At 38.6% G+C, this 12,539-nt stretch overlaps 1 protein-coding gene across 2 annotated transcripts in view; it reads right to left on the reverse strand.

The window, feature by feature from the left end:
• The window catches only part of RAD23B (RAD23 nucleotide excision repair protein B), a 35,580-nt gene that overhangs the window by 21,071 nt on the left and 1,970 nt on the right, over nucleotides 1-12,539 (reverse strand). For both annotated transcript variants that reach the window (XM_021533994.3, XM_085567607.1), the window contains exon 2: nucleotides 1,956-2,037. In XM_021533994.3, coding sequence (XP_021389669.1) covers nucleotides 1,956-2,037 — 82 coding nt within the window. The remainder of the gene's footprint in view (nucleotides 1-1,955; nucleotides 2,038-12,539) is intronic.

Raw genomic sequence — 12,539 nt, forward strand, 5'->3', positions numbered from 1 at the left:
TATCAGAAAAAGCCAGAAACATCTGTTATACTATGACTTTTGATGTTTCATAAGCAGAGGAGGTACTGTGACAAAATAGATTTGCATCACTTCTACAAGAATTTAGGAACACAGTAAGCCACATACTTTTTGCCTTTCCTCAGTATAAGCTAACTTAGAGGTAGCACCACAAATCAGAAAAACAAGTCTGTATTTCAGTGAGTTTTATAGCACTGATTTCTACTACAGAATTTCAGGGAATATTTTCCAATTTAAACAGATTAATTTTCTGAAGATGTGACACAGACTGCTTCAATTTCACAACCTCTCTAGTGGACTGCAAGCAGGACACATCCTTATCCTGATGATTGCAAGGAAATCAAGCAACACATACACTTTATAGTACAAAGAACACAGAAGACTGGTTCCACCAGTCCTGCAGGTCAAACACTCAAGGAAGTATTACAAGTAGTGCAGTAATAGCAATACCTGTAGCATCTGACTCAGAACCTACATGGGTTTACTTACAATTTTTATAGGCACTTCGGGGAAGGCTTTAATGAATGTGTATGCAATATAATATATATACTTTATGAAAGTAAATATACAGACATCCTGTATTCTCAGAACCCACCGCTCTCAGGGTTTCTAGAGCTCACACTAATACAGATGTCAACACAATGGATCTGCCTCTCTAATGAAAGTCAGCTGGGGATATCACTTTGGTTTGCCAAACTATGAAAATTCTACAGCTCATTTTAATAAAAGTAAAAATGTCTTCAATATACCCTCATATCTCTTGTCCAAAGGGAAAAAAAAAGATAATACACCTTTGGATAATATTATATTCTTAATCTTATTTCCTACGTTTCTTACTGCTTGTGAGGATTATTCAATACTGCAGATACATTCTGGCTTCACAAAACACTCAAGTCATGTCACAGAATCTTACGCAATCTTTGATTTCTGCAATCACAGAAACACAATATTAAGAGCGCCAGGCAGTTACACACATTGCACAAAGCCTTCTGCCTGATTCACATTTCTTGGTTATGCATGAGACTTCCACCTTCATGTTCCTGACATGCATTCCTTCCACTGAAGTACCAGGGACATAAAACCTGCTATGAGGTGTATTTCAGAGGAGCTGTACAAACACAGAGACTCAAAACTTGTCTCCCATTAGCATCTCCCCACTGTTAACAGTGGTTTTGGCTTATTACAAGTGAAAGAGACAATACTTGTTACAAAGCAGTACATGACAAAAGTGAAAAGTCCACCAAAGTTTCTTTCAAGGTCAGTTTTATAGGAAAAAAAAAAAGCAAAAGGGAGTACTGGAATAGCACCAAAGTTCTGACATGAAGCGAGACCAAAAAAATTGATTTCTGTATTAGCGCCAGAATGCACAAGGCAAGTAAAATAAAGCTCAGATAAGGTTAATTTCATGTTTTTAACTGACATTAGCCTGCTTTTTGCTAGTACATAATGCACGTTTCTAGTGACAGAGCTTAAAAGTATTGAAAGTACCTTTGTACACCTTTGGTGGTGGATTTCTTTTGTCAATCCAAAAGAAACAATCTGGTTTTTAATTCTCTGATGTTTATATAGCAATGCTTTAGCTATACTATACACAGCATAAATTGAACAAGAAAAGAATTAAGCCAGAACAGCAGCTTTGACCTGCTTAAATCTTGAATTCTTGTAAAAAAAGCTATTTCTTCTTAACCCAGCATATCCCTAAGACATCACGTTACAGGAGAAAAGATGACAGACACACATGTATTAAAACCTCAAAGATTCTAATTCAAAATTAAGAGTTCCCTTTGACACTGAGTTAGTTTCTGTGTTTGTAGGGATTTTATCCTGTCTGTACTTCAGTTCTTAGACTTTGTAGAAGGCTTAACATTCACATCCAAATCAAACAACAACATAAAATAAAGCAGGTTCAGATAAGTTATCTTCAGAATATTCATTACCTGCATAAATTAGTTTTTGGCCAGCTACTGGAAAGGCATCTTTCCCCCTTTCTGATTCAATCTTCTCTTTCAGTGCCTTCACCTAAGCACAAAAACAGCCTTAATGAAAAAAAAGTTCACAGTACAAACTCAATTAAGTGTACTTTAAATTTTAAATACTGAAGAGTAGTTTCAATCATGCCTTGATGATGTCAAGTTTACCAGTCTTCTCATTATGTCATTGTAACCACTTTGCAGAGCAACACTGTCCCTTTCCCAGTCTCCTGTGCTGAATCAAATTAGTTAATTAATTTTTCCATGAGAATTTATTAGTATGAGTGTAAAACAGAGTGAAAAAGTAAATTAAGAAATTTGGGGAGCAAAAATGTTTTCACCTCTTGACCCACTCTTTCCTTAAATGTAGAGGGTACACCTGCTATAAACAGAACAGAAGGTTCTTATCATCATAGCCACTTTTCAGGGAATGCCTGGGTGTTTTTTTGGTAAGATCATCATGACATTCAACCTTGAAGTCTCCATATGCAAAGACTGGGCAAGATGTTCAGATGCTTATCTTATATAAATTGTTTTCAACTCCTCCCTCTCCACCACAATTTCTGGAGCTTCACACAGCAGTTCTAAGCCTTTACTTGCTTGCACTAATGCATCACCCACACTTTCACAGCACCAATAGCTCAAGTGGCACTGCTAGTTGCTGTCATGTATAAGAATGCTCTCAGTTCTCCAGGAAGATTCTGTAATGCTGCCCTGAGGAAGTAAAGCAAGCTCCTGTAAAAGCATTCCTGCACTGACACATCTGCAGTCATGCTTTGACTGCAAACACAATCATTTCTTCTTGCTTTCTTGCAGACACTCCCAGTATACAGAAAACAAAGACAACCAATCTGCTATGAGATTATTACTTCAAGCTAACACCACTTTCTAAAGGTTGTTTTTCTTTTTCCTGAATATTCAAAAAATCTTCTTCATAAAACTCTGCAAGGATACAGAATGCAACATATTGCTTCCCTCTACAGAACTAAACAAAAATAGGGAGCCAGCTCTTTTTCCCCAGCAGATGAAGAAAGGATGCTTTTGGTATTTTGTACCATACATGCCATCTCAGCACCTGCCAAATGCTTTGGAATTAGTCTCCAACCAGGCAGTTGCTTTTCCACAGCAAAACTAAGAGCAGCTCACTGCCACCCATAAGTCCAGAGGATAGTCAAATTTGACAGCAGTTTGCTGAAAGCATCATTATTCTCACACACTTACTTCACAACAATCTGTCCTATCATTGGATTTATATTTATTTTTAAAGCATATTTTCTTGAAAATTAAAAATATAAACTTGTTCATTCCTCCCTGGTTTTAAGGATGGAAGTGACTCAAGTTGCTACTGAAAAATCTCTTTACCACAGATAAGTCATCAAGGATTTTCTCCTAAACATTAATAATAATACTGTCTAATACTTTACAAAACTTCAGTTAAAGGCCTGCATGCACGAGGGCAAATCACTTTAATTGAATTATGTTAAAAGCCTGTTATGTTTGCAAATGTCTACTTTTTAACACTTTCCTTATGTATTCTTATGCACTTGTACCAATCACTGATGCTACTTTTTTGATACCCAGGTACCATGTTTGTCATAGATTTGTAACAAATATTGCATAATGTGCATAATCTAATGTGCATAATCTATTTTGAGGGAGAAAATTAAAGTTTGTTTCATGTCCACTGCATCAATCAGGGTACTGGCTTCAAATGTCTACTTAAGTCTCCATTATTCTATTGTTTTATTCCAGACAACAGTCTTTTTCCCACAAGGAACAAAACCAAGATGTGTGCTTTCAAACATAAATGTTTGAACAGCTGAAAGTCTAGGTCAGGACACACTGAACACACATGTTGATTTACTACACAATCATTGGATCCATGAAAAGGAGTTAAGATATTTACTGTAGGAGGATCCAACAATTAATTTGCCTTTGCTGACCCCCTGTTTTGTAGCATTTCCCCTTATTATTACTATGCTGTGATGTACTGCAAGCAACCTGAGGCACTGCTGTTTTCCAAAACCTTCCAAAATATTCCCCCTTCCATAAGCCTGTGACCAACAGGACTATGCTTTCATCCCTTTGGCAGGTGGCATTCATCTCCAGACATAGGCAAACTTCCATTTACACCATGTGGCCAAGGGAAGTGAGAAAAAAAATGTTTTCTGGGAATCTGTTCCAGTGTTTCACCATCCTCACTGTACAAAATGCCTTCCTTACATCTAGTCTTAACAGACCTGCAAAGAAGTCTGTCCCCATCTTTCTTCTAAGCCCCCCTTTGGCACTAGAAGTTTCTCCAAGATCTCCGCAGAGCCTTCTCTTCTGCAGCCCGAACGACCCCAGCTCTCTCAGCCTGTCTACATAGGAGAGGTGTTCCACCCTCTGAACATCTTCATGGGCTCCTCTGGACCAGCTCCAAAAGGTCCAAATCATTCACACTGTGCTGAGGACCAGCAACAGCACGCAGCCCTATGTTCTACAGGATTACACCTAGGAAAACTAACTCGGTGGTCACAGGTAGTTTCAGCCTTGTTGGACATTCAGGTGGCTGTGCTTCAGCTGTACAGGCCCTTTCCACAATCCAAAAACCCTCTCTGCATACTAATACTGGCATAATTTTTATTATTGTGGTGGCCTAGGTCAGGGACAGACTAAAGACATATACTAATTACTACGCAGTAAGTGGATCCACATGAAGGAGTTTGGTAGTTATTGTTTCAGTGAAATAATTATCAATGCAAATAACACCATGAGGTTACAGAACCATAGTGGTTCTGAACATAAAAAAAAAACTACAGGTTTTTTCCTAAAGAACAGAGACAATCTTTGGATAAAGCTTGCCAACACAGGGGCCACCATTAACTTCTTAATTCTTGAAAAGACTGGAAACCCTGAGGAGAAAAGGCCGTTACAGTTTTCAGTGCTAGTCTTTATTCCCTGCCTGTATTCTTGCCACATACATCAATCAGTTTAAGAACAGATTATATCCTAAATTGGAACACAAATTACTTCAGTTCTCTGGCTGACAGCTTACAGAAATCTAAAAGAAATTTAAGGTTAACATAACTGAGCTAATTTACAGTATTTTGCTATCTATGCCCAGGGACATTGCCATTTGCAAATGGGAAGATCATTTACATAGGTCTCTCATTTAAATGGACATTCACTCTACTGTGAATTTTTGCCATCCAAAGATACCCAATATGTTATGGTGACTGACAGTAATGCACCATAGGCTCCTAATCACAAACTTAAAATTCTGTCATGTCATTCAAATTGCTCCTTTAAAACTGAAAATACACCAAATAGTAATTTCCAGCTTACATATAAGAATATTTCAGAGCATTGCTCAACTACTTTATAAAGAATAGTGATTTAGATAAGGGAATCTGTCCTATCTTAAATGAATACAATGAACTGATTGGATCGCACCTATTCAAAAGAACAAACAAAAGGACTCAAACCAACTCTTAACTACTAGGGCCTGAACCTGCAAGAAAATGCAGTCAGCTGCAGACTTCATCATTCATGTATTAGAGACAGATGCTCAAGAAACACTCAGGCTAAAATAAAAAGCACTTGCCTATTCTTCTGGCTTTCATCACTGCCTAGCCGAGGCCAGAAACACATCATTTGCAGAGGATACAATACTAATTCTCAGAATAAAAAAAGCAATGGATAAGATCAGATACATCAATTTTAGCAGTAACATTCCAGTGGCACAGAATTTCCTCTTGTAGTTCTAGCTGAAGTGACTGAAGGCATAGAGGCATTGTGAGAAATAACTGTGCCATTAATTCTGCTAAGAGAAGAAAATGCATAATGGTGCAACAACCTGTATGTCAGACAGTAGTATGATCCACTTTCATTTAGATTTAAACCATAGATGTTCCATTTTCAAGGAGGAATTAAAAAAAAAAAAAAACACAACAAAAAAACCACACAACAAAGAGAGAGAGAGAGAGAAACCCTCTCAATGCTTTTCAGAAAAGACAGCTGCATCTTCCAGCTGCTGGTCCAGTGAACTGCTGAAAAAAGCAACATCCTGAACTTTGCCTCTAGCAAATTAGGTTGCTAGGAACCTAACTTCAGCAGCCCCATTGGTTATTAAGTGAAAATTAATTTTGGGGAAGCACACCCAGCACATTGATCCATCAAATTGAGAAACCATTCACAGATTATGATTTATTTTACTCATAAATACAGATCCATAAACCAGACCTCCAGGCTTCCTAGCTTTATTCAGCCTGATTAGGGTTCAAAATGTATTTCAGACCTGACCAAATCCCATTTTTCCTCTGCCCTTATAAAATTTCACAGCATAATAAACAGAGCCTATACTTTATGGCAATAACTTTAAGAATGAGCATCAATTCATCTACAAACACTTTACCCTAAAGATTCAGAAACAGCACACTTGGAAGTCAAGATGACTTTTTTCTGTCTCCTATGAATTTAGACATGAAACTCCCTACTACTCAGAAACCGAATGCAGTGTCCTCAAGAATATATGACATGCAAGCTGTTTAATAAAGAGCTAGAGCTGACTAACTCCTAACTGAAACACTGAGGTCTTCCAAAGAAATACCAGTCATCAACTGCATCCCAGACAGGTATCTAAAAATGGGTTTCATGAAATCACCAGTGCCGAGTTTCGCAGTTGTTCCTTGCAGTCACTTTTTGCCAGCTAAGCAAGCAGGGCATGTTCATTTCTCCTACCTCATATAAATGCTAACACAAAAGAGGCAAGAATCGTAAGTTTATTCAGAGACTCATTTCATAAATCCTAATGAAAAAGTGAACAGTGAACTTTCATTGGGTTTAATGTATAATTACATAGGCAAGACAAATTGCTGAATTTCTTGAGATGCTGGGAGAATCTGAATACAAAGCTGGAAAAGATCTCTTCTGATATCAAGCTACAAACCCATCTTCCACACCACAATCTTCATCAGGAATCTGATGCACCCACAGACAAGATTGTTAGCTACTTCTACCATGAGGCTGCTACAAAGTTTACTTTGATATTGGAAGTCTTCTCCTGGATTCCAGACCAAGTTAATTGGCGACTATTGTTCTTATGCTGGTGTTATCATTCAAGCATGAGTAGCCTTCTCACATCCACTAGTGCTTGCCAATGTAAAACATTTACATAGTTTCACCAAAACTTGCGAGCTAAGCCAAGCAGGTGTCTTTAGTTCACTTTCATGTCAGAGTCAGTTTTCCACAGGCTCCAGGCACCTCCTTCCAAAGGTAGAAATTCATTGCCCTTGGGAACACATGGCCAGCACACTTGAAGCTGAACAGCATCACTACTCTCCCTGGATGTTTCAGGATCTGTGATCTCAGGGCTTCACCTTTTAATGAACCTGATACCAATCAATTCATGCTGTTCATTTGAGAGCCGTTTACCAAAGCCTGACCCTCAATTAGGCAGACAGGTACTAATGTTAAATTTTGTCTTTGTCAATGTTGTCATGCTTCTGTTGATTTGTACTCAAATTCTTATCACATGAATTAAAGGACTGTGAAGAGGTGGATCCCAAGACCAACTCTGAAAGACCCTCACTACCAGCCTAGCTCTGCTGAACTGCTTCCCTTTGAAAATAAATGCTGCACAGAGGGTTGGTTTTTTTTAAAATCTACATTATAATTCTCTACCACCCTTCATCTTTTTCCTGTAGTAAGCTAATGGGTTTCTCACAGACTTTGGTAAAAGTCATAGTTAGACAAGGACAAAAGCTTTTAAATTCCAAAGGGCTTTGCTCTTTTCCTCCTCCCTGAGGGAGGGCATCATAGTCTGAAAACTTGTCTAGAATTTAGACTTAATATTCCTGAGTTTTCTCCTCCCACTGCCCTTGCAAAAATATTTACCACATGTTATACTGCTACATAAATAACTGCTCAAAGTCAGGTGAGGACAATGCAGCTGTATCAGATAATAAACCCGCTAATGAAGCAACAAAATGACCAGTGCAACAGGTTTTACTACCCTTAATCAAACTCCATGATCAGCAACTGATTAATGACAAATATTGTGCCTACTACTGAAAACACACAGAGGATAAGAAACTAGCAAGCTCATAAGTCAATGCTTTACAGTACTTTCACTGGTAAGAGTTAATTTAGTTCCAGATACTTCTTTCTACAAATTATAAAAGCACCTTTTTCTGGCACAAAACTCCATTTACAGTGTTCCCTTATACTGTCTTTCTAAACAGGGCACTCATATTTAGTCAGAATGCAACAATAATGGTGGTTACATGAACAGATCAGTGCCCTACTTCAAGCCTCAAAGGCATAACAGATACATTAATTGGGAAGAACCACAGGAGAGGAAGAGCCTTGTGAATCCAGTCAGGCTTATGAGCTTACTAAAAACCTGGGGGAAAAAAAACAAAAACAAAACAGTTGTACTCAAATAAACAAGGCATCTAGAATTACTCCAGCATTTAAAAACAGACAGGATAAAGCATTCAAAATCTCCTTTATTTACTTGCTGTATTTACTGCTGCTGAAGTTTGCATACAAAGAAAGAAGCAGCATTCTCTGAAGAAAAATAATCCAGAATTGTTAAGGTAAAAATCCAAATTTAGCCCTGACATTTACCTTCTCTGCAATTACCTCTACCTTTCTAATTTCCTCTACAAAATTGAGCTCATCTACACACAAGTGAAATTTTTAAGTGTAGTAGTTGTCATGCACTGACCAGAGATCAATAGAAATAATTTCTGATCTCAAAGCTGGCCTCCAGGCCTCCACACACTTCTGCCCTGCTTTTCAAAATTAATGTATGCCCTGCCTGAAAGACGAGACACCAGGGCCAGTCTTCTAATGCAAAAAGGTGACTAAAAGCAGCTTTGCACTAACACAGGAACACAAATGTTAACCTATAGCAGAGCTTTCAGGTATCTGCAGCTTGAAGACAAGTAGCAAGATGGACAGTCCTGCCTCTGAAGCCACAAAGGCTTGTTTTAGGAAGAAAGCTTACATTAAGAGTGGTGACTCTTGCATGGTCTTATTGATTAGCACAAAAAATCCTCCTGTAGCTTTGGGCAGACAATTTTTACAGGCATAGTCCCCACAAACCAATTTACAATTACAAAAGAGACACTGTTGTTTGAGTGTGAAGAAAACTGACAAGCCATTTCGAGCAATGCTAAAAAGACACCTAAAAAACACTCTTCCAACAGTGCATGCTGACCAGCCAGTTGGAGGGTGCCTCTGACACAAAAACACAGGGAAAAACAAGGAGAGGGAGAACCAAAGTCAGTGTGTAGATAACACTCCGTGCTCACAGCCATGGTAAGCCCTTCCCACTCCTTTTCCCCGTCCCTTTGGTGCTCCCTGCAGGGCAGCACACAGAGGACAGCCATCCTTACAGGCTCTAGGTAAGACATGCTGCACATCACCATGTCCTGTGAAATAAAGAAAGATTTGTTTCACTCCACCCACAGGAACTGTGTCAAACCTTGGCGGGAGAAAACATTGCCAGCCATACCCTTCAGTGCTTTAAATTTACACCCCCCTACCTCACACCTACAGATAACCTTTTCAGTGTTTCAGGAACTCAAAGAAAATGTTTTTGAAAGGTTTGTGAGTAAATAGAGCCATTTACACAAAAAGGCAACAATGAGACTCCAAACAGCAGCAGAATCATCTGCTCATATTAAATATTTTTAATTAAAATGCAGTCTCCAGTTTTACCAACTTTCAAAGGGAACACCTTCCAGCCTGTTGTTATTCATACCAAGGACAGATACCCTTGCTTTCTAGTCATACCTGCAAAATAGACCTTAAATATATGTACAGAACCATCCTTAAGTGTGTACAAGCTCTGTATTTAACTTCTCAGTATACTGGCCACGTTGGCAATGCTGGCCCAAGAAAGTTTAATTTTAAGAAATACAGCACATAATACTGCCAAATCATTAAAAGCACAAAGCTAAGTTTTCTTTGGTGACAGCTAAACTGGGTAACAACATTCTCAATAAAGTTGAAAAATTATGGGCAGAGCCACAGCTTTTGAAAAATGGGCAACATGTAAAGATATATTCCAATATGAATACAATAATTTTAGTTGTATTAAGTAATTTATGCTATCTTTCCTTTATTTTTTTTTAATGTGTCATCCTGCCCAAAGTTCTTTGGAAATCGTATTTAGAACACTCACTGGAATTTCAGGAAAATATTCCTGAACATGTGAAAGCCTAGCCTTCTTCAGCCAAGAATCAGAACAACCTCTTTTGCTTGAAAATCCTAACTCTAATCAGGAAAAAGAAAGACTACCCACCAAAAGAAAGCAGTAGCAAAAAGCCCGTAGAGAGTTAATTAAACAAGTATAAATTGAAACAGACCAAAATTCCAAAATGTTAGGCAGTGAAGAAAATATGAAAACAATGAAAAAAGGAATGGAGCTACTCTTATTATAGTGATCTCTGAAGTTACAATTTTGCAAAGTCATGTATCAAACCACAAGCAGCAAGTACAAGCCCTTCACATTCACACCTCCTCTGCCTGTGCAAGCACATACACACAAAGTAATAAAATCCTAAAGAGAGTCAATAACAACAAAACAATCCTCCAGAAGAGGAGAAAGATACCTACTGTACAACCCAAAGAGCAATTAAAAAAGAATACCAAGACCTGGAAGAGAAAAACATCTTTAACCTAGAAAGGTACTTCTGGTTTTGAACTGAGCACTTTTCCTCTAACCATAAAATGACACACTCCAAGGGAAATACACTCAAACACATGTAGGAAGGAGATTTTTCAAGAGTAGGTTCATACCCATTCACAAGTTACAGACCCGGGAGTCAGCTTTCACCATTTCAGTCAGCAGCAGTCCCTGATTCTTCCAGAACTGTTACAAAGTTAATTCTTCTGACACAGTAAGCTTCTCATACAGAAATCGCCACAAAAAGCATACACACACTAAGGACGCACCAGAACACAGCAGAAGCTCAAACTTCCACAACTAACATGTTCTGCTGACATGGTGTTAAACAAGCTGGCTTTTCCTGGGTGTTCAAGTGCTGTGGTGGAACAGCGAAATGTGAAAGCCCATATTATGTGACACAGAGACTGCAGCCAAAAGACTGCTGACATCCTGAATATTCCTTGCACTCCTCTGCATTCTGACAATCAGGTTTTTAGGTTAACAGCGCAGAGGGAGCTGAAAACAAAACAGGACAGACTCAACTTTCGCCTGGTGTTTCACTTTCAAAGTCAAGAATGTTTGTTGAAGATTTTTAAAACCCTGCTTCGGGCCTACAAAGTGATAACTACAACAGAAGTGCCACATTTAGAAGCCTACAGTGTCACCTCGGACAAGAGATGTGGCTACACAGCTCTGCATCAGTGTCAGACCGCGCTCATTATTTGCTCCTCACACAATGTTTAACAGATTTACTTTCTCACAGAGGGCCAACAAAAAGAAGCAGTAGCTTGTGCAGATGGATACATGCTTTCATTTACCCTGGTTAAGTCTAAATGCTCAAGCCTTGAGCGGCCCCCCACTTGGAACACCAGAATGACCTCAAGAGGTAAATCCAGCCAGGTGTGGAGCTTGATGGGCGCATCACAAAACTTAAGGAAAAACAGGCTTCCAAAAATTTAATTTGATAACAGGCCTTCCCCAATAATAGGGCCTGAGGCTAAATCTTTTCATCTTTAGTCAGTCAGGGTACCTGACAGTCTTCTCCCAGTGCTTTGGCAAGCAAGATAATAGCTTCAAGTATAATTTTCACTCATCCAAAATACTCACTTGGCCAATGTTTTAAAACACAACCACACCAAAACCGGAGTCACACCACTGAAGGCAAGTTTAAAATTCAACTGTGAGATTTACTAGGAAAAAAAAAAAACAGTTGCTTGTGCAAAAAGCCAGTTAGCAAGGATAATTTATTATTGGGAAGTATGTTGCTTCAAACTCTCACTGGAGGTTGGTTTAAATATTCCTATCAACGACAGCTCTAAGTTAAACTTATCAGAATTCTACCTTGCATAGTATCATCAAGTCTCTCCAGATTAACTGGGTACTGAGAGTACGAGGAGAAACTGATAGGAACACAAAAACAATTTTAGAGAACCAGAACACAGCTTCGGAGCAACGCGTTTCCTGCGCCTATCGCAACTACACGATTTTTGGCCTTGTCACACCATAGGGCAGAAATCCAAGTAAACAAGCCTGCCTACCTCTGAGAAACACACACATGGTCCAAAGACTAAAAGTAATCTTTCCCAAACTCCATGAAACATGTTTCAAGGTCTGAGGAAAATAATCTACGAAACCAGCACACTTAGCTAAAATTTGTGCATTCCAAAAAGTCTGACCGAGAACTTCAAAGCACACACTTGTGAGGCACCTCCTCAGCATGGCACATTTCAAAGCGTTTTCTGATTTTAAGACTCAGTTTGTAACTGAAAGCTCAAAGCTGAACTTCTCTTTACTAAGTTTTTTGATTTTTAGTATTTCCAACAGTACTTTCTTAGTAATTTTCTAAAAAGTGTACATGGAAATTTAAACATGTTTTTCATCTCTATAGT

The sequence above is a fragment of the Lonchura striata genome, chromosome Z, assembly GCF_050655825.1.
Source record: "Lonchura striata isolate lonStrDom1 chromosome Z, ASM5065582v1, whole genome shotgun sequence".
NCBI lineage: Eukaryota > Metazoa > Chordata > Aves > Passeriformes > Estrildidae > Lonchura > Lonchura striata.